Source organism: Rhea americana, unplaced genomic scaffold (genome assembly GCF_003343005.1).
Source record: "Rhea americana isolate MKP2758 unplaced genomic scaffold, rheAme1 scaffold_85, whole genome shotgun sequence".
Classification (NCBI taxonomy): domain Eukaryota; kingdom Metazoa; phylum Chordata; class Aves; order Rheiformes; family Rheidae; genus Rhea; species Rhea americana.
Genome location: NW_028187034.1, coordinates 2,028,114 through 2,054,664, shown reverse-complemented (window position 1 = coordinate 2,054,664; position 26,551 = coordinate 2,028,114). Strand labels below are relative to the sequence as shown.

Here is a 26,551-nt window from a genome sequence, read left to right as displayed (position 1 = left end):
GCCCCCTACCTCCTCCGGGCCCTGTCAGGGCCCCTCCACGATGCCGGGCCGGCGCCACAGGCCGGCGCGGCAACCCGGCGGCTGTGTCCGCCCTGACTTCGGCCCCCTGGAGCGCGGCCGCGCGTTTCGCGGCGCCGCGGCCCCATGCTGCGCGGCGGGTAACGGACGGCGCGTGTCTAACGCGTTAGGGCATCGCCGGGAGCGCGAGCCGTCCGCACAGCAGCCGTGCGTAGGTAGCGTGTGGGGAGGATGCGCCTGTAGCTGCCTCCAAAGGTCACTGCTTTGATGTGGTGTAGACATACCCAGTGTGACTGCGCGTTTGGTACAAGCGAAGAGTGAGATACGTTTGCTATCTACTGTCTGAAATTAAACCTATATACATGGGGGTTTGTGTGTGGGAAATAATGAGACTTCTTTGGGAAGTGAGTTGTGAAAAGCTTTATGTAGGCTCCCAAGATAAGAGATAATCTTCAAAAAACTTTTCTGTGAAATCAAGAAACTGAAATGCTTAATGGACTCAGAGGATAGCAGATATCTTTAGAAGTTATGATGATAGACAGGTAAAACATGCAAAAAATCAGTTTGCAGAATGGACCATACCTTATTCTCTGCATTGGAAAATTTGAATGTTTATGGGTTTTGAAACATGAAACATTTGAACTTGAGGATTTTCTCCTGTCTCTCACTCAGAGCAGAGAATGAGACACTTGAAATATTTTTCCTCTTCAGTATAAGGAAAAAAACAGCATCTTTTGAAATTCAAAAAACCCCAAAATAAAAAATAGAAGGGTTAACAAGGGTCAGAAGTTAGCTCTCTGCCGCTACCTGTTGAGATCACTGGTTTGTTGGGTTTTGTTCTTTCATTTCAGGCAGTTTGGAATAAGCAGAGTTTCAGACCAACAGATTGCATCTAACCAAAACAATGTTTGCAGACTTGGACTATGATATTGAAGAAGATAAACTGTGAGTATTTCACTTGTCTTTTACTATTTTTTTGCTAGCAGTAGACACAGCACTAACAGCTAGGGAACAGATAGATTTACATTTTCATGATGATGCATGCTAATGAATCAGACTGTGATCTTGATTCCTTGCTGTCTGGGGATTGGGGATGAGGTACTCCTGTGCTGGTGAAGAGAGGGGAATGCTTTCTGTTGCTCTGCAATGACTACCATGAGTTTCTGATTACAAAATAGTACTGACAGATCTTCAGTAATTTAGGGACCATAGCTAGAGAAGAAATTAATTATAACAGAGAAAAGGAAATAAGAAGCAGGAAGAAATGGAGAGAAATTCTGGAATCCTTAGGTCTGCAAGGAGAATAACACTAGAATTTTCCTAGCAAGTAAAAAGGTTTTATGAAGTTAGCAGAGAATCTGTCATGGAGCACTTGTCTTACATCTCATTTGTGAATGTTTTCCTCTTACTCTAGCACAAAGACCAGATGAAATACTCTTTAAAACATGCAAGCATTTGCTCTCTATCTAGCAGTGGATGAAGTATCTCTACCACCTCTTCTCACGTGCAGTCACAATAAAGATAGCCCCAAAGGTTTTTCTGCTGGTCTGTGCTGGTGGACGCTATAGCAGAAATGATGTGATTAATTCAAATGTACAGTATCCACTATATTTTCAGTTTGTATTGACTCAGGTACCGTGATTCTTTCATACAAATATAGCAGAGCTTACAGTGCCAGCTATTCATTTTCCCTCTCTCTCATTTTAGTGGGATACCCACTGTTCCTGGAACAGTAACCTTGAAGAAGGACTCTCAGAATCTGATTGGGATCAGTATTGGGGGAGGAGCACAGTACTGCCCTTGTCTCTATATTGTCCAGGTGGGTGCTCAGGGAAGAATAATAAACTGTCTTGGTAAAAATGTTGGCTTGCGAGATGGATGATGTAGAGAGTCCTATGATTTTTGTTTTTATCAAAACGTGAACCATTTCACTTTCCAAAAAATAAGAACTTGTTTCCCTAGTATCTAACAGACATGGAAAAAATAAATTAAGACTTCTGAAATTATCCAGCTCCCCGCAGAGCATGCTAGAAATTTGAGAAATGATGTGGCATCCTCAATTTCAAGAAATCCAGTGCTCTAGGGTACATGTCATGGACAGAAAAAGATGATCAGCCCACCTTTGAGTTAGGAGAGGAGGAAAAAAACAAGGCTTCACCGTGAACAGTACTAAATACAATGAAGTTAAATAGGAGGAATAGAAATGTCTCTTCTGCTGTCTTTCCTATTTTCTTTTCAGTCTTCTATTCACTTTCTCTTCTTCCTGCTTCTAGACTACCTGTGCTCTCTCTCCTCCATTAGGTATTTGATAACACTCCAGCAGCCTTAGATGGGACGGTAGCAGCTGGTGATGAAATCACAGGAGTGAATGGGAAGTCTGTCAAAGGGAAGACCAAGGTGGAGGTGGCCAAGATGATACAGATGGTAAAGGTAAGAAGTAAGAGGGAGGCCACTGGAGCTGTTGGGTCATAGTTTACGGGTTGTTGCCCTTCAATAAAGGAGAAGTTTGCAAATACAGTGGAAGAGCTTCAGGGTAAAGCTTTAAAGGTTGTTGAAACTGAGACGTGAAAAGGAGACACGTGACCAGGGTACGTGACCCTAGAGGTGACTTGGCAAGCTACTGTGTGCTGAAAGTACAAAGATGTTTCAAAGCTAGCAATAGCAGGGAGCGCGCCTCCGTGTCCCTTGTGTTGGAGGCCGATAGTTCCAGAGGCTGCAGCACAGCTCAGCTCAGCTCAAGGGGCAAGGTGCATCATCCCTTTTGAATTTGAATTCCTTTCCATTTATCTTGCCTTCAGTTCAATTCAATTGCCAGGTTAACCATGAGTCAACAATGTGCCCTTGTGGCCAAGAAGGCCAATGGTATCCTGGGGTTCATTGGGAAGAGCGTTACCAGAAGGTTGAGGGAGGTAATCCTCAGCCCTGGTAAGGCCACATCTGTAGAGCTGGGTCCAGTTTTGGGCTCCTCGTTACAAAAGAGGCATGGTACTACTGGAGAGAGTCCAGCAAAAGGGCTGCAAAGATGATAAGGGGGCTGGAGCATCTCTCTTATGAGGAAGGGCTGCAAGAGTTGGGCCTGTTTAGCAGGGAGAAGAGAAGACTGAGAGGGGATCTTATCAATGTCTGCAAATACCTTAAGGGAGGATGCCAAGAGGATGGGGCCAGACTCTTTTCAGTGGTGCCAAGTGACAGGACAAGAGGCAACAGGCACAAACTGAAACACAGGAAGTTCCACCTGAATTTAAGAAAAAACATCTTGACTGTGAGGGTGTCAGAGCACTGGAACAAGTTGTCCAGAAAGGTTGTCCAGAGAGTCTCCTTCTCTGGAGATATTCAAAACCTACCTGGACTTGAGCAGGTGACCCTGCTTGAGCAAGGGAGTTGGACTAGATGATCTCCAGAGGTCCCTTTCAGCCTCAACTCTTCCGTGAATCTCGCTGCTTGCTTCCAGTACCACAGTTTTGTATTTGCTCTTCCTACAGGGAGAAGTGACAATTCACTACAATAAGCTTCAGGCTGACCCAAAGCAGGGCAAGTCCTTGGATATTGGTAAGACTTGATGGTATTTTTCTCTTTGTAGTGTTAAAGTGAGAGATTGAGTTTTCTACAACCATTGATTTTATAGGGCGGAGAGGAAGCTTTATTTTTAAAATAAGGTGTGTGCTTTGATCAAAGCCTACACAGCTGTCTCCTTAGTATAGTCTACCTTCCTCACCTTCCTAAAAGATTGAAAGGGTTTGTTTGTTTGTTTTTAACTTTCATTCCTTTTCAGTGATTAAGGTGCTAATGAATTGAAAGGGGTTCAGGGAAATGCTGAGGCCTGGGATGGATTGATTTCTAGGGAAACAGAAGTGCAGTGAGAATATGGAATATTTTCCGGAGGTGCTAAATATCTGTGGCTTCAGCTGACATTCCTGACATTTAGAGGCAAACTTGGCACCCCTGCAAGTTTGCCTGTAAGTGCATATAGCTGAGTCATCTGATTCCAAAAAGGAGAAAATTGTCTTTAGTAATTTGTAGGGTATGACCACCAAAGACAGAAGTGAATTTATAGGCATGACAGAAGGGTTTAATAACGAAACATAAAATAAAATTAAGCAAAGAAATGCCTTTGAGTATTAAGTCCTACTTCTCTTGCTTTCAACCTGGTCTCCTGACTTTAGAAGAAGTAGTACAGAATGTATCATAAGCAAAGTTTACTTCCAGATATCACAATAGGTAACCTATAGTAAAGAGATTTAGTCTTCTAAAGGAAGCAGTAAGGCTGTGCAGATTGAAGTACGTTGGATGTGAGTGCAGAACAGATAGACAGGATAGATGATGTTCTATGCACAGCTAGGCCTAACATCTGGTTTCTATGGTACCCTTTTTCTGCCACTACTTCAGTACTGAGTTAAGCTCAGGCTAACCAGCCTATTTGATGCTTAAGAAATTGGTGAATTAAGTTCATCATGCCCATAGAAATACTTCTGATCCTGGATCTCTCTTTTGGCCTTTAGTATTGAAGAAAGTAAAGCACCGACTGGTAGAGAACATGAGCTCCGGGACAGCAGATGCCCTGGGGTTAAGCCGAGCCATACTTTGCAATGGTAAGTATTGGGCAGAAAGATATTTTTCTTAAGGGAACACTCACTGTCTTGCATGTGCTAACTTTATATAGTTTCTTACATGTTCCACCTTAGTCCTTCAGGATTCTTTCCTTTTGCCATACTTGATTGTTGCGATTGCCTCTATCTTTTCATGAGAGATGCATCATGTCGTTGGAGTCATTTAAATGTTAGCTAAGGTCAAATTAATTTCAAGTGGGGACCCACTTAGTGAATGTTAGTAGCTGATGGCCCCACACTATAAAACCACTTTGCAATTATTTTAAAAGCTTCTCACGTTGGACCAGAAGAAGGTCACCTTTGGAGGTGGGGAAAAATTGAACCAAACATATGAAATCCGTGTTTTTCCAGTCAGTCAGGTCTGGATTTGAGTTTTTCTAATTCTGTTTCCTTTTAGATGGATTGGTAAAGAGATTGGAGGAGCTGGAAAGGACTGCAGAGTTATACAAAGGTAAACTGTGTCTTCCACCAGACAGCAGATAGGAGGGCAGGATGCGTATGTTATATTTCAGTGAAATGACTTGAATGCTTTTTCCTGTCTTCCATCACAGGCTTGACAGAACACACCAAGAGTCTTCTTAGAGCTTTCTTTGAACTGTCCCAAACACACAGAGGTAAAGAGTCTGAGTGAAGGAAGCAGAAATCTCTAACCTCCAGTTTCAGGAGTTTAGTCACCACTTAGATGTGTGATTTCCTCACCAGAGCAAAAGTAAATATTGCAGGAATAAGCTGGGAAGGGCAGCTGCCCTCCCGCCATTAGCGGCCACTGTGCTAACATAGGCCCTGTCTTTTCATGTGAATTATTGAAGAAATGCCTGCCAACCTCTTGGCTTCAGGGAATATGTAGCATCATCCCCCTGGCCAAGCGCAAGGTTGTCAGAAGGAGTTTTAATGTTGGAAGCAAGATTCTTCTCAAGGGCCAAATACTTCTTCCATCTGTTTGTATTTATTGCTTTTATCCAGCATTTGGAGATGTTTTCTCCGTCATTGGTGTGCGGGAGCCACAACCAGCTGCTAGTGAAGCCTTTGTGAAATTTGCTGATGCCCATCGCAACATTGAGAAGTTTGGGATTCGCCTTCTGAAAACAATTAAACCGGTAAAGAATTTAACCCTAGGAGAAGGGATCTGGAGAAGAAGGAGATCTAGAAAGATAGAAACCTAACTGATGGCATAGACTTAAAATACATTGTAGGAAGAACTGTCTTTGTCTGCTTTTCTTCAGGTTCTTCTTAAAGAACTTTAAATAGCAAATACCTCAATCTGCTCTGTTACTTGAGCCTGACATAAAGACTTGTCCTTCTGACAGTTGCACATGAATATGTTCCTATCCTTTTCTTTTGGGGTAGTTTGATCAATGTAGCCCTTGCACTGCTTTCTGTGACATTGATACCCATTTTTAAAAGATAGCATTAATTTAAAAGAGTTCAGATAAGCAATATTAAATTAAAGGATTTCAATGAGTATGTTTGAATGAGAGTTTCTAGGAGATCTATCTATTTAGTATAGCAAAGAGAATATAAAATGCTGATTTGAGCAGCGTGTTAAGTGCCATGTTGGATGAAAAGTGTTGGATATTAGACCTTTGAATCTAGGGAGAACAATTTCCAGGACTATTGGAAAATGAAACCAGATGAGTTGAAAGGAGACAAATTCAGACTAGAAGCGAGGCATGTATTTCCAACACTGGAAAAGCCACTTGCCAGTGACTGTAATGTGTGCTCTAACCATGAGAATTTTGAATGGAGATCAAACGCTTTCTTTCAAATACACTCTAGCTCAGAAAAGAGTTAACTCGAGGCAGTCTCATGACCTGTGCTAGTTAGAAGGTTGGATTTAATTAATTGTAGTCATGCTTTTTGATCTAATATTCAGGAATGGAATGTTTCCCTTGCAGATGCTGACTGATTTGAACACCTATCTGAATAAAGCCATTCCTGACACGAGACTGACTATCAAAAAATACCTGGATGTCAAGTTTGAATATTTAGTGAGCTGCTCTGTTTTTTGTTTGTTTGTTTGTTTGTTTGTTTGTTTTTTGTGCTGGTTGGAATTAAGTTTACAGAGTCATAGCCTGAGTTTGTCATATAGCCTATATAATCACGTGTCTCTCCTTCCACAATCCATGCAAGATTACATTATTTTTTCCAATTCTTTGTCTATTTGTTTGTTTGTTTGTTTTTTGTGCTGGTTGGAATTAAGTTTACAGAGTCATAGCCTGAGTTTGTCATATAGCCTATATAATCACGTGTCTCTCCTTCCACAATCCATGCAAGATTACATTATTTTTTCCAATTCTTTGTCTATTGCCAGATTACCCAGATTCGAACACCTCTTTTTGACCTAACAGTTCTCACTAGTAAAAGAGATTTCCCAGAAAACAAATGACTTTTTATCTGACTCAGTTAATTTCTTTACTTGTAAGAATTCCCATATAACTTACACTTCTGAACTCCTCTAAATAGCTTTCCAGTCTCTGAGTCCATGTTTTTCAGGTAGCTCTGGATAGTCTTTTTTTAGCTAGATTAAACAACAGTGGTATCATATTTGCTTGCATTTTTCACCATGTTGGTTTCTTTTTGTTTTTTGTTTTTTTTTTTCATTTTTCCATTCACGCAACCCTTGTTTTCTGCACCGAAAGGTTAAGATAGGGCCATTATATCTCTGTTCTAGAACTGCAGTGATCTATTTCCTTTTACCAGTCGATGAAAGTATTTGGCGTTGCAGCTCTTAAGCATGTCAGTACTGCAATTTTTCTTTCCACATCAGTCCTTCCAGGAATTCTTTTTTTCCTCATTATTTTTTCCTTCATGATACTTTTCTGGTACTGTGTTTTCCCATCAGTAGATGGTTGCAGGATTTTTCTCTTACTGGGTTATCCTTATCTAAAGTATTTGCTCCTGTTCTCATCTTTGTGTAATAAATTCCCTTTCGGCTTGAGATACGTAATCTGGTCTGGTCCCACTATGTTTTCCCCAGAGCCCCTAGCTGCAAACTGAAGAAAGGCTTGAGATGGGACAACCCTGTGGCTATGAGTGATTATGACAATGCTTCCTTATTCCCTTATTCTTAATATTTCCTTTTTTCTTTTTTTTTAATCCTGACAAGTCATACTGCCTGAAAGTCAAAGAGATGGATGATGAAGAATACAGCTGCATTGTGAGTACCAATCCTGTGGCAATGGGAACMGCAGACTGTGTTTCTGTAGCTCTATGCGAACCACCCTGCAGCTGCAAAAGCATTCCTGTGCCTCTGTGTAGTCAAACTAGTGAATACGTCCTGAGAATAATACACATTTATTATTGACATATTAGAGCCTGGAGGTCCTTAAACACTACATAGAAATAACTGTCATGAATCACTTGTGCTGTGGAATAGTAGAGGGACCAGTCATCTCCTCTATAACCTGCTTGCTTTCTAGTTGCACGTCTCGATGTTTAAGTAATATTAGCTTGTATAAGGAGGATTAAGGTGTTACCTTCACAGATTCCATTTGTGTGTAATGTACAGCTTATCATTAATTCTGGAATTGCTTCTGAGAATGAAGGTTTAGCTTCTCTGCAGTAAAGCGAATATCAAAGCTGCATTTGTAGTTAAAGAAAATTGATCAGAGGATCTCTGCTAACAACAACTTAGCTCTAAAAGTAAGTAATTAAAACTCAGGACTTAAAAAAATGAAAAACAACAAATGAAATACTGATACTATTCTCCAGTAACACTTTGCTGTTTGAATCTTTGTAGAGTTTTATGCCTTTAATCCGTAAGAGCTCTGCTTAGYGTAACTAATGGTTATGCCCAGTTTCTGTGCATAAAAGCAGTATCTATTTTATCCTAGATGGTAACCTCAGAGTAGGGATTTGAATTTTGATATCCCCAGTTCCCAGTACCAAGAATGAATAAAACTTTCCTAACACAATTACGAATTTTTCATGCTAAACAGAAAGGAAAGCATCAGTCTTGCCCAGTAAAGTCACAGCTCTGGGTTTTGACACATGCACTGTGCATTACCAAGCCATGATCGGAAACATGGATTTTTGATTTTTATGGATTTTTGATTTTTATGTATATTGTGTTTGCAGGTGCAAGAGGAGGATGCTATATTTTGCTGACAGATCTAGCCCCTTTCTCAAAACCATTTTGTGGGGCAATCCATAGTTCCATCCTTACAAGATTCTAGCATTGTGTCTGGATGATTGTAGATACCAGGAGGTATCTACACATAGATAGTCCGTATGGTACTACAGGGTTCCATATGTAAACGTACACTACACTGTGCAATCAGTGTAGGGTGAAGCTTGCAGACGAAGGGAGAGTTTTTCATCTGATTGATATAAGTCCATACATCCCTCAGATCTTGGGCTTGTTTGTTCTTGATTGCCTGTCATAATAGTTCAGCTAAGAGGCCATTTCACTCCTCCATGCTGGGTTGAAAGATATCTGTTCTGCTGTCTTTACTTGATAGTGGCACCTTTCTTTACCCTTGCTGGAGTGTGTTTGTCATTCAAAACGGCCACATTGACAATTTGCTGGTGTGCCTCAGCATTTCTAGTGTTTCCTAGCGCTGGAGTCCAATTTCAGGGGACCCGAGAGAGTTAAAATAAGGTGCTTGTGAGTTCACAGTGGTAGAGAAGCTGTTTGCAGAAATGTTAGTTCTGTCTGTTTTGAGTCTCCAAAATGGCACTGTGGTTTTTGGCAGGCCTTGGGTGAACCCCTCTACAGGGTCAGCACTGGGAATTACGAATACCGCCTTATCCTACGTTGCCGCCAGGAGGCTCGCACACGCTTTGCCAAGATGAGGAAGGATGTGTTAGAGAAAATTGAACTGCTGGACCAGAAACATGGTGAGTACCGCGACTGTATCCAGCACGTGAAGGGGTCAAGCAGACAGGACATCTGCCCTCATATTCCTCCTTCATATCAGCTCAGAAATCTTAGCTGAAGAGCCCTTCTGTTGCTTTACCTGGGACATCCATGCTCAGGGGCCAAATGGGACTGATATGTATGAGTCTGTAACTAATACTAGCGAGGGATGCTTGGTCACAGCCTTTGCACTATACTTGTGAAGGGGATCTTCACCTAATTTGTTCCCTATACGTCTCCCGTACAGTGCAGGACATCGTGTTTCAGCTCCAGCGTTTTGTCTCCACTATGTCTAAGTACTATGATGACTGCTATGTCGTGCTCCGAGACGCAGATGTCTTTCCCATTGAGGTGGATCTTGCCCGCACTACCCTCAACTATGGGCAGAAGGACATGTACACAGATGGGGCAGAAGAAGAAGAAGAAGGAGGAGGAGGAGGAGGAGGAGGAGGAGGAGGCGGTGGCGAGGGAGACAGTAGCAGGAAAGAGGACACAAATGGTGAAAAGCTGATTGATGATGCCTGAATGTGCCAGTATGACTACGGGAAAAATCTTTGCAGACTGATATAAAAACATGTATTTCACATGGCGATTCATCCTCCGTGACTTTCTGTGTATGTCCAGCCTGGGATTCCTCCTGTGCTTTGGGTGGGGGTAGCTGGTAGGATTGGGACCAGCCTCTGCTTTCCTCTCTTTTTCCCTTGCTTGTTTGCCTGGATGTTTCTTTTTCCCCCCACAGACCTGTTGCCCAACTCGGATGCTGAGGTGTGGGGAGGAGAACCTCCTACCCCATCGCCATGTGACTCCATGTAYAGACAGGACACTGCTGAGTGTGCAGGATGCACCATTCCCCTTTGGCAAGTGGAAGCCAATTAAAAAAAATCTGGAGAGAGATGGCTACGAATGGCAAGAACAGCCCCCTCCTGACCTTCCCGTGTGCTATGGGAAAGTGTTAGCACCAGCATCATTTCTTCACCATGTTGCTGACTGTCCTGGAGCTTCTCATTCTCTGGCCTGTATTAATTTTCTTGTCTTGCCCATGTGTCCTCACAGGGGTCCAGGGCAGATTTTTGTGGGATGATCACTTCCACTACTCCCAGCTCTCTGAACCACTGTTTTTAAGAAGAAGGAGCAAGTCCAAACTGATGGTTAGAACTAGTGGTTGCACATGTGATCAAATCCTCCCCCTCCAAGAGGCTAGGGGGAGATTGTCAAAGTAGAGGTTGGTGGAAGTGGCTACCTGGCATGCTGAGCTGCTACAGTCCTACTGCAAGGATTTGTCTAGATTTTTTTTGTCCAGATTTTTACTGCAAATCCTTCCCTGTCCAGCTGTCTCTCTGGCACCATCCTCTTCATAGTCCCTGAGCTCCTGCATTGCGGCGCTCTCTGCACAGTCTGTAGCTACACCCCAGAGCTAGAGTCCTCCAAAATGTGGATATGCCCTCCCCTATGGAAAGGGGGGAACTGGCTTAGGCAGGAGTCCTCCCAGTCAACTGAGATGCTCAGCATACAGATCTGAGGCAAACAGATTCCTGAAAATCACACCGAACTGTTTATGCTTCCTTTCCATTATTCTCCTCTCCTATGGCTGCTTGCAGTGAACACTAACAAGATGTGCAGCAGCTAGTCTTGCACAGTCTTCTCCTAGGGCAAGTGCCAAGAGGAACAGCGTTAGAACCACACAGGAGATGTTTTAGACTTAAACTAGAGAGGAGAGACAGAAGCCAGGTGGAGAGAGGAAGATATTGTCCGTGGGCACTTAAGAGATTTTTGAATGCAAAGCGTTGAATAACATACTGCTCTCTGCTCTCCTCTCTATGCAACTTTTTTTTGTGCTGCCTTTGGATCAGACAGAACCAGTAACTAATGTCCCATTCCTCAGCACAAGGGAGAGGGGGAAAGTGAAACCCTTTCCCTTATCTTAAACAAGGTAAGTGAGGCTTTGTCTTCCTTCCTTCCTTTTCTCTGCTCCCTCCATTTTTGTGGGCTGATCCCAGATCCAGATGGCAGCTTTCTCTTTTGGCAGGCAGTACGACTGCCAGCAATGGTGTGCTTCTTCAAGGCAAGGGTTTTGACTTCTGTGTCATAACATACTAGTGGTAGTTAGAGAAGCTATTTAAGGGCATTAATTTATGATTGTTTTGTTTGTCTCTTGATTTGTTTCTGGAGTGTTGCTACTTCTGTGGTGCCTGGAAGAAAGTCGTCTATGGTCTAGCTGCTCTGGAAGATTTAGACTTTAATGTACTGGCTGTTGTCTCTAATAAAGAAAAATGCGACATTTTGCTTCCTGTTCCTCTTGAGTTTTCTGTAGTGATCTGTTTGCTCTTTATTCTGATAGGGAATATCAATTTTTTCATGATCATAGTGGTGATTTTCTCTCTCCTAAGACATGGTGGTCACTACATCACAGGTTTCCAGAGGGGGAGGATTATAACTGCTGTAGCAAAGCCATCTATCCATGTAATACCAGTTTCTCTGTTACTTTGCAGCTTAGTCTCCCAGGGGAACACCAGCCTTGTAAACCAGGTAGTTATTTCAGCCCTGTCCTGTGGCATCATTACACTGCTTCATGGCCAGCTTTGCCACAGAGCTCAGCTGTTGCATCACAAGCTTGAGCTGATACTTAAGTAAGTCCCTAATCCTATTTCAGAGCTGTTTGGTGTACCAAAATACAGAGTAGCTAAGATGAACAGAGAAAATGCATTAGCAGAGCCTGCCTGAAAGCCAACAAAGGCAAGCAGGAGGCAGCGTAGCCAGGCTTCTTTTGCAATCGAACTGGCAGAGGTTGACAAACCAGCTGCTTTAGTAGCCTGCTAGGAATCGTATTCCAGAAGAATGGCCTCAGCTTCTTCTATAACAGCACCCTGCAGGTTTCCTCCTTGTTCATGGGTATGACAATCCCTCTTTAAGTAAGACTGCAAACAGAAGCAGGTACCACAAAGTGGTGAAGTAACTTATAAATGGAGGGAAGGGCAGTGTTGAAAGGAGCACAAGCCCTAGACCAGCACATTTTGGATGATRGACATATGGCCTGTGTGAGCCCTGGATCCTGGGGCTGCAGGATATGGTCTGATTTCAGGAGTAAAACTGTTCTCCCTGAGGTGGTACCCTGCATTCCAAGCAGGGCTCTACCCTGAGTAAAGTGTGATGTTGTCATTATGGGAGTGGGAAGGAAGAGGGCTGATGATACTTTTTGTTTGTTTGTTTTCCGCACATAAATCTGTAGCGAGCTTTTGTACCCTAATACCTTTTACATTTTTTCCTAAGATGATTTAAGATAAAGGAGTGGTAGACTTAGTGGGAAATGTTGTGTGGTGACACTTAGTGGGAAATGTTATGTGGTGGCAAGAAAACAGAGAAGATGTTGTTCTAGTGACCTGCTTGGTGCTAACAAGGTCAGTTGTGTTCAACCTGTGGGCCCTGCACCTGTGGGAACTTGCAGGTTGCTTCCTGAAGAGGAGYGGTTAACTAATGAAAAGGGGGAGGGGGAGGCAGCAGTGTTCAGGTTGCTTGAGAAGGAGCTGCACTCCCGCTTGGTTGAGTGGAGCAGGAATAGATCTTTCTCACCTTTTGGGAGAAAAATAAACTGGCCAAGAGGTGGTAATGACTACAGGGCTTCATGACATTTGCTGCTGCTTCTCCTTCTCCCACAGCCTGGCACTGGGGGTTTTGTTATGATGTTTAGTCTGATTTGGGTGTTTTTTTTAAATGGGTTTGAATAGGAATGTAAATCTAGTCAAAAGTCACTGCTGTGACTAGCCCACAATCTCACAACCAGAGCTAAGGGTGTTGACAGCCATGGTAGGACCAGGCACAGCCTCCTGAGCTTTACCTTCTCCCCACTTCTTCCCCAATTCTTATGGCTGTTCTAAAACTGACATTCTTAMAGCAGCTTCATTTTGCTCATCAGTTACTGCTATTTGAGAGCATCTAGACTGAAACTCTTTCCTTCATGTCCCCCACATCACCAGCTGGGTTTATAGGGCCTGCAGACTTCATCCATTACCCRTTAATTTGTAATCAGGCCAGTATGGAATAGAACACCTTGTTTGATRGTTTCACAAGCTGCCTTCTTTGTAATGTTCTGCTGAGTTTCTGATCTCTCGATGTTGTAATAGGTTCCCCCAGGGCCTTTGAGGTGAAGCAGTTCAGGAAACCGGAAGAAAGAGCTTTGGCCAGGGCTGTTTATAAGAGATCCAGTTCTAAAGCAGATTAAGAGTGCTTAAAGCATGCCAGGGAAGGTTGTCCTCTCTGAATCCAAAAAGCCACCACTGCAGCCTGGGGGAGGAGGGGTCATGCCTGGCCTACCACGTGCTTAGACATCCTCATTTTGTGTGCTCACAGGCTAGAGCTTGTCCTTCTGCCTTCCAGTGACTCTTATGTAAGGGAGTTTTCTATTTAAAGAGAAAACACACACATGTGCGCGCGCACACACACACACTCACTCACTCACTCACTCACTCACAATTGCTTGCAACACAGTGCGTCTCTACCTGCACTGAAGATCCCACCTCCATATGGACTAAGTTGTTCCCATCACGTGTCAACACAACTCATTTTAGCCTAGCTAAATCTGGCAGAGTTGGCCTAAGAGAAGTGACTTGCTGCTATTGCTGTCAGTGAGGCTTCGTGTCACGCTGCTTACTTAATGGGATTAGCTTTTCTTAGATTTCATCTTCCTTTTGCATCCTTAAATAGCAGTCTTTAACTTGGTGCTTCCCTACTTGGAAAAGCAGCATCACGTGTCATTGCTCCAGCTTCACCACACGCAAAAGCTGCTCCAGCTGGAGGCAGCAGGAACCAGTGCTCCCACTGGTTTAGCAGTGCCCAAGAGGGGTATTGCAGAGTGGGGAGCAGGATCTAACCCAATGCTGGCTGCAGCTGGAGGCAGCCTATATGATGACGCTGAATTACACCTCCTAAACCTACTTCTAGCTAGCCTGGCCTCTCACTTGTTAGCTCTGGATTTGCATTTCCCAGGAGGAAGACAAGCTCATGCCAGGCCTGCTGCATGGCAGCCACCCTCAGTCTTTCCAAGAGCTGGGATCCTGGGCTTCGCTCTGTCCTGACCCTACAAGTGGTTAGATGCCACCAGACCAAAGAGCATGAGATCTGATTACAAAAAGTCTCTACTTGTTTTTTGTATTGTGACAACGCAAAAGGAAAGGAGAGTCCTGTGCAGCCTCTTCAAAATACTTTTTCCAGGGCTGTTTTGGAGGGAGAAGAGAACGGTTTTGTTTTTGTGGTGTGTTTTTTTTTGTTTGTTTGTTTTGTTTTGTTTTTGTTTTTTGTGTTCAGACTGCTGTGAGCCTGTGGTGTATCAGCATGGGGTGCAACATGCAAGTAGACATATCACTGAGTAGGTATGTGGACATATGTACATAAGGACCAGCTATTAGACTCTCTCCCTCTTACTTCTTATATCTGCTTCTGTCTCGCCCTCCTCCACCCCACAGCCCACCTACCCTCCCATGCCAGTTTACGTGCACACTTGGCCAATTACATCCATTTGCATTGTCTTGATTCCTCCATCCCGGCTAAAAGCTGTCCCGCTCCACCATCTGGTCAGTGTTGCAGGTGGCTCGTGCCATCACCTCCCCATCCCCCTCAGGACACCCACCTCCCTCCCCACTCTGCTCTTCTGCTGCCACATGGTTCGCCTCCTCACTGGCCACTGCCATGGCATCATCAGTGCTGTGGGTTGGCTGGTGGTGGTTGTCGCTGCTGTGCTCCTCAGCTTCCTGCACGTCAGACTCTGCTTCCTCGGTGTCACTCCCACCACCTGCCGAGGGGGACTTCGCTGGGGGAGTTGCCTTCTTCTTCCCCCGGTTGAGGCAGCAGTAAGTGGCCATAGCCAGAAAGAGAGCTGAGAGCACCACCTCAGAGCCAGCCAAGTAGAAGATCACCTCGTAGTTCTTGAGAGCATCAACCAAGCGGCCTGATGGGTGGACAGGAAACAAGCCAGTTAGCCTGAGCACTCCTGCATGGACACCTCAGTGCACCTCCAGCACTTGTGTCTGGCTGAGGAACCATTTCTCAAGGAAAGACTGGGAAGCCTGAATACGTAAAATCATCCTAGGCAAGGACCTGGACAATGAAAGTTATTCTGTAAATACTGAAAGTACTTTAAGAGCATGGCTTTGGTATTTTGCCTTTACTCTGCCAGGTTTAAATATTTGTGACATACTGAGATCATGGTCTTGCACTACAGCAGGCCATCTTCTTGTCAGCATGAGACTAGCTTCCAAGGACTTGGCTTTTCCAGTCTCAGAAAAGAAAGAAAAGGTGAAAAGGTATTGCTATTTCTTAATCTACCCTATGGGGAAAACATTCAGAGGAGGAGAAGCAGCAGCCCTTTGGCACAGAAATCATCAGGTATGGACCAGACCTGAATGCACTGAGGCTGGCAAAGGCATGAGGKTTCCCAGAGCCTGAACGATTGCCCCAGTGCAGCTGGTACGGCACCCACTGAGCTGGRCTAGGGCTGTGATGATCAGCTGCTTCTGCCTTGGCTCGTGCTCTCCTGACTTTGCATGTGACCTCTGGTGCCTTCTGTGTGATGGAGTGAGGCCTGAGCACAGCCTGAGGGCATGCTGAGCTACCTCCCAGGGTGGTCATGAGAAACACGCCACAAATTCCTCAGCGAGTGAATGCATCCCTGTTCACGTAGAGCACCAAAAGCGTGTGTGTGCGGTTCATCCTACACCAAACTTCCTCAGCCCCCCAACCCCATAGCGAGGGAGCAGCAGCAAAGGAGGATTACACCAAACAAAGCAACATTGTTCAACCCCTTCCTCCAGGCAAGCTCCRCTCCCGAGAGTCCAAGCTGCTGGGTTTGCCAGCAAGCCCAGGCTCCCTGCGCCAACAGGGTCCTGCAGCATGCAGCAGCTGGCCACCCCAGGGCAATGGGGGGAGTCACGACTTGGCCCTCCCGACCTCCATTCTGGCCAGCTTAGGTGACATTTCACTGCGTTCTTTTTTTTTTTTTTTTTTTTCTCACAAATCACTAAGGCACAGCTGAACTGAAGTGGGAGGGCTAAGGAATATCTCTCCTCAAATTGCCCAGGGTGGTATGCTCAGCGCCACATATAGCACTGGGGCCATGAAGATACAGCCTCTATCTCCCTCCTGCTCTAATGCGTCCTGGCTTCACTGCCTCAGTCTTCAACCCCCACCCCCTTCTTCCTCACTTGTAAAGTGCCCTGGCCCAGAAAAATTTATCTCCAGACACTGAGTCATCTCTTACATCCTGTCCCATACAAGACACCGGCTGACCTTAAAATCTGTGAAAAATAGTGCATGCAAGTGCAGGCCTGCATGTAAAACTCATCCACTTCTTCCAGCAGCTTTTTCCCTTTCCTTCCTGTTTCTGTTACTACCAGGTCCTGTTCTCGGAAGGATCTGGCCCACTGCCGCAGAGGACACTACTTAATAAATAAATAAATACTTTTTTCTGCTTCCTAGTATCTTTTTGCTTTCTCATCAATAACTCCATGAAGAGCAGTGGGATCCAGGTCAGGGGAGCAAGGCAGCATTAAATCCCCTTCTCCCTGCCACAGTCTCTCCGCAGCTGCCCCCAGGCCACCTATTTCTGGACTCCCTTGGCCACATCTGGCCTCTGACTTTTACCAACCCTGCAGGTTACAAGACGAGATGTGAATCATTGCTAGCATCAAGAGGGTCTTCTCCTTGCTACAGCTTTTTACCTGAGAGGTGAGTGGAGTTGCTAAGGGTAGTATGTGCGGGGGGAAGAAGGGGGATAGGGAGCTCATTCATCCAGAGCTTTTCACTGATGGGCTTTAACCCACATGTCATAGCTGAAGGAAGGGAGCACAGGAAGCAATGGATCATTCCCTGCCTGGCGATTTGCCTGTAGTTTGTTATCAACCCTTCCTAGCAGAGCTTCATTTGGAAATGGTCCTCTGGCGTGATTTGACTTCAACAGACCTGATCAGACAGTTAACTGGAACCTACATCAGCCTCTTGGGTGAAGGCTTTCTCCCTGTTGAACAACATATTAACAGGATGCTTGTGGGGCATGGATTCAACAGGGACTCTAGCCTAGCCCAGATTGGCTGAGAAGCCATGAGTTTCCTGATCCTCTTATCCACGCCCCCCMAAAAAATAAGAAAAAAAATACAGGAAATGCCTGAGGTGACTCTACAAACTGTAAACCATAAACTGATTCAAAGCAAGCTTGATCCCCACAAACACGCCTGCACCTTGGGGCTGCAGCCAGCACAAATTACATTCACATTCACAGCATCAGTCAAAAGGCCATAGGCATCAAGGAGAATCTGAAATTTCCTGGTCTTGTCCTGATGAAGACCCTCAAAGGTTTGCCTGCAGCATGTGCCTGACTCTGTCCATATCACAATTTGATACAGCATTCACAAGCAAAGTCAGAGACCTGAGCCCCAGTACAAAACAGGAGAGGTGCCACTAGTTAGGACTAAGGGACACTGGAAGCCATGCCACCCTGGATAGCTCTGTATGCACATCATTGCTTAGGTCTCTGAGTGAAGCTGAGAGAAAAATATCACTACTCATCTTCTGCCCCTGTTCAGAATCAGTGTTGTGGTGCATGCAGTAAGATTGTGACCTTTCACTTCAACTTTCATTTTCCAGAAGAAATGGGCTCTTTATTCTTATTGTGCCTATGCCTGATATCTACCATACCATGAAACGGCAGCCAAATTAATCACCTGTGTTTTGCAGTAAGAGACCTACCTGCGGAGGGTGGACCGATGAGCACTGCAACAGCTTCAATAAGTAGGACCAACCCAATGGCACTGGAGAACTTCTGGGAACCGACAATGGCCATGAGTACCTCGAACTGCAGTGCCCCCACCATGCCATAAGAGATGCCAAAAAAGACACAGAAGATGACAAGCCCTGTGTAATTGCTGGCCCTGGCGCTGCAGATGTCTGTCAAGCCATTGAAGAGCATAGCAAAGCTGAACAAGTAGGCCACATGAGGGCGGACCCACTTCAACCCTGCCACCATGCCACAGGCTGGACGGGCAAAGATGTCTATGAACCCAATGATGGAAAGCAAGAATGCAGCCTCTGTGTCTGGTACTCCTGTGTCCTTAGCGTAGTTGACCAGCAATATAGGAGGCACAAAGAGACCCAAGACTAGGATGAACTTCGAGATGGTGTAAATAACAAACCCTCGGTTGGAAAAGATGCTAAAATCTAGCAGCTTTTTTCCTTTCTTGGACTTCTTCTTGGCTTTCTTGGTTTTCTTGGTTCCATCAGTGGTGCTGATGCCCTCCTCTGACTTCCCTCCCATAGGCAGCATCTCCTTGGCTTCATATTTGTCCTGGACCTTCTCCATCTTCCGCTTCATGCCCATCTCCAGGGGTCTCATGACYGCTCCACATGTGCAGCAGTTAAGCAGTAGACCCCCCATGATGAGGAAACCTCCTCTCCAACCAAACTTCTCTAGTAGCACTTGACCCAGTGGAGAGAGAGAGGAGAGGAAGACAGGGCTCCCAGCAGCAGCCAGTCCATTGGCAAGAGGCCGACGTTTGTCAAAGTAGGTGCCCAACATGATTAGGGAGGGCTGGAAGTTCAATGCCATACCCAGACCTACATGGCGAGGATAGATGGGAAAGAGATAGGGAGTACAAGGACATGAGACATGTGGATTGCAACAAGCGGAAACAGTCCCAGAGGCTGTTCTAGCCCAGAAGTCCCATTGTGGGATTCATGTGTTCCTCACAGATCTCTTCTCCTTCATCTTTTTGGGTTGCCCCTGGAGAAGATGGGCCAACAGCCTACCTGAACTGCATTTGAATCAAGTAGTTGTGGCCATGTTTAGGCAGGACCTGTACATTACCTTTGCCTTCGTTCCCTGACACTATATACTGATGCCACCCCAGTTGCCATAATCACCGCACCGGGCATCACCTACGCTTCTTCTAGCTTTCTCCTCTCACCTGCCAGACCCTGCCTGTTTAGATCCAATGGATGCATCTCCCATAGACACAACATTCAGGACCAGATGCCTCCTCTGTGTGAGTGGGAATGGGTGAGGGGAGACCAGATGCTAGACAAGGCAGTGCTAAGGGAGAACAGGATAGGCCATTGGCCTTTCCCCAGGTAAATCTGTTCCCCCATTTCCCTGGGGCTCTCACCTGTCAGCACACCAGCCGTCAAATAAAGCTCAATGATATTGGTGGTAAAAGATGCCAGGATCATCCCAGAGGAAGCCAGCAGCCCGCCAATGAGCATCACAGGACGGCAGCCAAACTGGTTCACCATGATGCTGCATACTGGTCCTGGGGGAAAGCAGAGAAGCCAGAGTAGGCTATCAGAAGGGGGCAGGACATCTGGGAATGGGCAGCCTGCCCAAGTAGGGCACATGTGGAAGATGAGACTCTAATGACAGAGATCACTGCTTGGCTGATTAGATACATAGCCCTTGGGTTTAGCCAAAGGAGAGAGGCCCTGGCATGGGGACTGCTGCTCTACCCAGCCTTCAACCTCCTGTTCTCCAAGAACGTTAGCTGGCTGAGGGATAGGATGCAAATCCTGAGGTCTCCTGGAGCAGAGGAGATGGGAACATGAAACACAGCACATTTCTAGAGGAGGAGCAATGGGATGATTGTCTTCTGCATGTTGGTTCAAGATCAGGGCCAGCAAATGTGAAAAGAGACCACGGGACATGATCTGAGCCTGTAGCGGGGCAGAGAAAGGCGCGAGTTGGGGAGGGAGAAATTTATCTAAGCATCACCTGTCCCGTAGAGCATGGCCAGCATGATGGAGGAGATCCAGGCCGTATCACTGTAGCCCACATGGAAATCTTTCATGAGCTCCTTGAAGTAGACACTGACTGCTTTCGGGAAAGCGTAGGAGAAGCCAGTGATCACAAAACAGCCGAGGAGCACAACCCAGCCCCAGCCGCCATCTGGAGGCTTCACAGGAGCTGGGAGCTGCCCTTCCTCTGGATCGGCTCTCCCCATCGTCTAGTCTGAGAGGGGAAAGACAAATTGGGAAGAAAAAGGGCATCAGAGAGAGGAATCTCCAGACACTGCAAGAAGAGAAGGACATAGAGCACAAATGTTTACTGCAAGGAGTTTTCTCTCCATGTCCCATTGCCTCCAAACTCCAAGAGCCTCATCAGGGACCCAAGTAATCTCTTTGCACCTTCATCCTGCCAGACCAGCCATGAGTGGGTAGAGGTGGGAACCCCCGGTGCCCTCCCAAACACAGGGCGGCCCACAGCTCCATAATATTCAGTCAGACGTAGCCAAGCAGGGTCACAATCCCAGCTGAAAGCAACCAGCTATGTCTGATGTAGTGAAGTACTAGGGGTGGGAGGGAGCCTACAGCATCACGATATGCAGCCTCACCTGCAGGCCTGTGCGAGGTCAGAACCAAGGACGTGACCCTCTCTCAGTTCCCAAAATCACTCTTCAAGCCTCTCCCTTCCCAGCCTGCTCCACCCGGGAGCTTGCAAGGAGCTGTCTGGCTGCAAAGCCTCCCACAGCAGAGCGGAGGAGATGCATTAGTCCATCGGCTTTCCCCTGGGAGGTCTTTGCACACCACCCTCTCCCTTGCCCTCCCTTGCCTGCTGCAAGGGAGCACATTTGAGAAATGGGTGAAGGGGGAGAGCACGGCAAACTGGTGGTGGTGGTTACTTGCATGCCAGAGAGATTAGGACTCTGTATCTACACAGAGGGGCTGGAACAAAGCCTGAGGGGGGGGAGGAAGAGGGAATTAGAGGGGATGTCTTGTGAGTTGCTCCCAGGACTGTTAAGCTGCCCAAGAATTTTGCTCCAATTCGCTGGTATGGGTTTGTTTTTTTTCATTTCTCCACTAGGTACCAGGTCTCTGCCATACGCTTTCCGGCACTGAGCAGTACCACTGGTCTCAGTTTCTTGGTCAGACAGACTTATTTTCCTGTCTGTATGCATAAATGTCACTGCCCTTGGATTACAGATGCTCCCAAGTAGCATCTGACAGGTGGTAGAAAGCAGGGGGCCTTTTGCATGTCTAAGCTGGGAGTTTGCCACACTGTTTTGTCTAATTCAGTTTGTCCTAGCAGTCTCCTGCTGCCTGTACACCCTTAACACGGGTCTTCTCCCAGCTTCCTTGGCTGAAGGACTACAAGATGGCAGCAATGTCCCCATCACTTGGTGCAGGCAGTCACAGAAAATGCCAGCAGTCGCATGCTGACTGGAGACTGCCAAGTGGGCAAGGCACTCCTATGGATGGGGCACACAGGGCTAGCTTCAGGTCTTTGGGTCTGGGTGTTGGTATTTCAGGAAGGTCCCTCCTCTCTGTGCCTTACAAGCAATGGAAATATCTTCCCCAATTCTCATAACCCTGCTTTTACTTTAGCATTAAACAAGTGCAAAGTCCTCAGTCAAAGGCACAAGTGGGACAAGTTGGGTCAGAGCCCACATAAAGGGCTACTCCATGGAAAGAGGAGTCCTACTCTGTGACACTTCAGAAGCTTGTTGGAGGGGAGAGCAACTAGCATTTCCCAGGCCATGGGAGGATCAGCATGCAGAGCCAAGACTGGAAATAATGCCACAAAATACTCTGAGAAGGGTCTAAAAACATTGTTTTGAGATTGCTGGAGGAGACGTTTGCAAAACAACACAAGATAAGGCCAGTTCTGGACTGCACAGCAACAGATATGGCCATCTGCATGCACAGTGCATTGACACGAGAAGGCAGGAAGCAGTTTGGGTCCAATTGGTTTTCATCAGGCTCCTGAGCCAAGATAAACTTGTAGAGGGAAACATAGGCGGGGAGTCACCAGCTACCCCCAGTGGTCTCCCTATTTCCTCTCCCTRGAGGATCCTTGCTCCTGAAAATGCAATAGGGGTTATTCATCCTATCACCCAGGCATCTGCCACTGCCACATATCACTGCAGCAGAACTCTCCAAGTCTCTAGGATTCTGACAACCACAAAAAAAGAGAGCGGGATCTGGCTCTGAGGGTGGGTTGAAGCAGGTCTTCTTCTGGACGGCCCTATCCTAACAGCTCTTGGGCTGAATGCAGGCACCAGTGCACAGCAGGAGCTGCTCTGCATTTCAGCCCATGCAGACAGATCTTGTTGGTGGAGTTAAGGGCAGCAAAACGAGAAGCACTAACAAATAGCCTAAGAACTAGAGCTAAGAATATAGTATTTTCCCTCTTCCTAGTCATATATTAACACACAGTACTCTGGCAAACACACAATCACTCGTGTACATGTGTTTTTCCATGGGAGAGATCCAAGGCAAATTCACTGACRTGTTCAGGATCATGCAGTGAATCAGTGGCAGAGCTGGGGTTGTGCAGCAGGCTTCCACCTTGACTGCTCTTGATGTTATCTTTATCCATCCACATTCCCCAATCAGCCAAAAGCAAAAATTAGAAGGGCTGCTTTCAGTCTCTCCCTCCCAACCCAAATCTTAGGGACAACGGCAAATGGCAGAGACACCAGATGAGAACAGGCTGCTGGAAAGATATTTGCAAGCCAAAGAATTGTTGTAAGGACAAAAGGATTCATTATATTCTTGCCAAACACCCAAACGTTCCCCTCCATACCAGTATCATCCTGATCACCAGCACCAGCACAGCCTGACTGGACAGTCTCACTCAGCATCTGCCACTGCCTGCTGCTCCTCTCCCAGCAACCTTTGACTGACAAGCTAGCTACATCTGTACAAAAGGTGACCTGCTGCAAAAGTACAAAGACTTCTAGRTTAGTGCTCATCCTCAATCACTGCAGTATCTGATGCACACAGCTACTTCAAATAAAAGTGTCTGCCACCAAATAAACCCAGACCCTTTTTTATCCAAGCCCCTATCCCACTACTCTTCTTGTTCTATTCCTGCACCACAAATCAGATCGTATCAAGACATTCTGTTTCACCTCACTTTYCCCATAAACATCCCAGTACCCTAGCAAGAAAATATTTCTCTTTTTGTGATGCGCTCTTCAGAGATTTCTGTAATATCATCCGTCAATGGCGAATCAATAGATTTTGAAGAGTGCATTAGACAAATATCTAACAGTACTGGATGAGTCTAGGGCTGGATGGGTACCTGAAAGATCCACTTGCATAGTGCTACATAACCATACTGCAGCACATGACAGGGCATTTGCCTGACTGCACTAGATATTGCCTGACATAGGTGAGATGCACTGGACTATCTCACCCGTGGTGATCCCACTAATGCTAATAGCTGTATCTCCATCCGGGAGTTATCCCAGCTCTGAACAAGGCAGTTTGGAGCTGCCTCAGTCAGTAACATCACAGTGCATACGCTGGCTCTTTTGCTCACGGCTGCACACAGTGGTCGCAGCAGCACACCCTGTGCCTGCCTTTTCATACAGCTTGCTTTCGTTCCCTCCTTAACTAGGTAGCTTTTTTATATATATAGGTAAAATACCACATCTAAGTTCACATGTCCCTAAAAAGGACATGCGCTGACACAAGGAGTCCCCAGGTCAGACTGGGAGGGCAAAAAACAGAGCAAATTCAGCCATGGCTGCCAGCACCTAGATGAGCAAAGAGCACGCTCCCAACACAGAGGAAATGATGCTCCCTGATGCCCAGCAAAACCAAGCTCTGTCTAACAAGCTGCACCAGTACTAGGATCCARGAGGATCCATGTGAGCACTGGGATGGCTCCTGGCATCTCAGTACGGTAAGGACAGGGAGGGGGCAGATGTTCATTAAATGCTCGGGCCAGGATTCACACCACCAACCTCCCAGCCCAGAAACAATTCCCTGAGAAAGCATTTGTTGCAGAATTAAATCAGCGCAGGCCTGGAGCGAGCTGCCCTGTTGACAAGCCAAGATGCCAGCAGAGCTCTGGTGCAAGCATCTCTCCATACCACTGACCTGTGGGATGAAGTAACGACTGCCTGGTGCTGGCCAAGCCCCCAGGGGCCAAGCAGACCAGTCAGCAGCTCTTCCTTCACCCTCCCGGCACACTGGTCCAGGCAGCGCTTCCCAGCTCTGGGTGAGGGCGTCTGGTTAGATGACACCACTGGCTCTTCGCTCCATGGTGGACACACGGTCAGGCGCAGGCTGATGCCTGCAGGAATCCGTCACCCTTCGGAAGGTGTCTTGTGGCCCCGCTTTTTCCCTTCAGGGCAACTGGAGAGCTGATCCCTCTCGTAACCCGCTGTGCTCAGACTCCAGTGCTGTCTCCTGTTGGGGGACAACCCAGCCTGGGGACCCCCCTGCCTGCCGCCGGACACAGCCCAGCCAGCAGATAGTGCCCCACGGCACTCCCAGCACTGATGCGGGTCRGCAGCCGCTTACGGTTTCAAGTCAGCAAAGCCTGGCAGGTGCTGAGCGGGCAGAAAGCACTTCTCTACTTTTAAGAGGCTTTTCCAGCCAATGGGAAGGGGGTGGCTCCCTGCCTCGGCCCGAATCCCCTGGTAATCCCGCTGTCCGGCTCCAAGAAGCAGCCGGGAGCCTGCCTAGGGGCTCCTTGCCCCACCAGAACAGCACTGCCTCACAGCAGGCCGATTTGGGAGGAGGCTCGGGCAGGTGTCGGTGATGAACCAAGCCGCTGTGGGGCTGGGAGCGAGGGGCACAGGGAAGGAGGCAGTGGGGTAGCAGCGGACGAGGGGACGGCCAGGAAGAGCTGCAGCAGAGGACGCAAGGCAGCGGGCAGCAAGGAGCTGCGCCCGCAGCAGGGAATCACTGCTTTAATATCACAGCTCTGAGGGCAAAACGGGAATATGAGGGAAAAAGGAGGAAGGCAGCAGCTGCTTTTTACAGTCTCCCCAAGCTCGCTGCTTTTAAGGCACACCTGAAATTCCCAAGCCGTTTCCAGACTAGCCACCTGCCAGGATGGAGAAGACCTGGCACAACTTTACGGCAGGCAGCTCGGCCAAGCCCTTCTGCCCCACGGCAGTCAGCAGGGTTTAACACTCTCACGAAACCCTCCACATTAAGAAAAAAATAAATAAAAATAAATCTTCGGTGGCTGCCCCGCGACAGCCATCCGGGTTTGGCCAGGAACGAGTCAGTCACCCGCCACACGGGCAAAAAGCTGTTTTCTTTCTCAGGACCCAAGAGGGGTCGGGACTCCTCCAAGCTGTGCCCGCAGGTAGGCTGTAAGGCCCAGCGCGCGCGTCCCACAAGTGAAAGGCCCCCACTTTAATCCCCTAAGCCTCTTAGCGCTGGCGGCCCCCGCGCCGCCCCGTCCGCCCTGCCGCGCGTTCCTGGCGGCGGGAAAGGGGCGCAGGGGGCAAAGGAGCACGTGGGGGCGTCGCAGAGCCGGCACGCGGGGTTTAATTTCTGTTAATAAGGCTAATCGGCTAACGCGGTCACTGCGGCGCTCTCACACGCACGCACGCATCCCGCTTCGGCCCCACACCTCCTCCTTCCCTGACGGCTCCCCCTGCCCCAATGTGGCGCTTGTGGGGCAGGCACCCACCACCGGAGCGGACGCCACGGGCACACGGGGTGGGGAGCGCTTCCTCCCCTGCCGACCACCTCCCCACGATGCCAGGAGCTGGCCTAGGGCACCCCCTCCCCCCAAGGCGTGCGTGGAGGGGCGAGGAGAAGATGGCTGCCAGGCCTCGCCCGTCCTGGCATGGCGGGCAGGGGGGTCCCCTCTCATAGGCCAAGAAATGAGCTTTTGCTGCCCTCCTGCGGCAGGACAGCACAGGGTGGCGGACAGCTGTGGGTCACGCTGGCCCTCCAGCGCCTGCCACGTCCCCAGCGGGAGAAGGCCGAACCCCCCTGGGGCGAGAGGGCTGCGGGCCGCCACGGCGGGGGCTGCCGCAGGGTCCCGGTCCCTAGGTAAAGGAGCAGGGGCGCGAAGGGCCCGGGCTCGCTGAAATTAAAACGCGGTCCTTCAGCGGGGCGTCTTCGCTCGGGGCCGGGCTGCAGGATAGCCGCACGTGTCTCTGCTGAAGCTCTGCTCACGCCATTGGGGGGGGGGGGCCTGCGGTCTCGCTGTGGGAGGTTATTCTGACAGCAGCCACGGGCCCGGCTTTCTGCCTCCTGCTACGGGAGCCAAGGCAATAGCTGCAGTGACTAGGACACTCACAGAAGCAGCATGCTTCATTTTATTTCGAAAGGCCTTCTTCAC

At 47.5% G+C, this 26,551-nt stretch overlaps 2 protein-coding genes across 5 annotated transcripts; one reads left to right on the top strand and one right to left on the bottom strand.

The window, feature by feature from the left end:
* The first annotated feature begins 20 nt into the window (after positions 1-20).
* Positions 21-11,767, top strand: PICK1 (protein interacting with PRKCA 1). Of its 4 annotated transcripts, none has more exons than XM_085323448.1 (13): positions 21-229; positions 870-963; positions 1,726-1,837; positions 2,320-2,448; positions 3,501-3,567; positions 4,518-4,607; positions 5,023-5,076; positions 5,177-5,239; positions 5,589-5,722; positions 6,521-6,613; positions 7,732-7,782; positions 9,320-9,464; positions 9,731-11,767. In XM_085323448.1, exons 2-13 carry the CDS (start codon positions 923-925, stop codon positions 10,006-10,008), a joined length of 1,257 nt encoding a protein of 418 aa, XP_085179574.1. In that variant the 5' UTR covers positions 21-229; positions 870-922; the 3' UTR covers positions 10,009-11,767. The 4 variants fall into 4 exon arrangements, with proteins under 4 accessions (XP_085179574.1, XP_085179573.1, XP_085179572.1 ...); XM_085323447.1 differs by having other exon boundaries at positions 21-233; XM_085323446.1 differs by having other exon boundaries at positions 21-273.
* A 3,253-nt stretch (positions 11,768-15,020) lies between these two features.
* Positions 15,021-20,453, bottom strand: SLC16A8 (solute carrier family 16 member 8). The gene is made up of 4 exons (XM_085323431.1): positions 20,225-20,453; positions 19,626-19,769; positions 18,214-19,077; positions 15,021-15,421 (listed from the first exon to the last, which is right to left on the bottom strand). Exons 1-4 carry the CDS (start codon positions 20,451-20,453, stop codon positions 15,021-15,023), a joined length of 1,638 nt encoding a protein of 545 aa, XP_085179557.1.
* Positions 20,454-26,551: the final 6,098 nt, after the last annotated feature.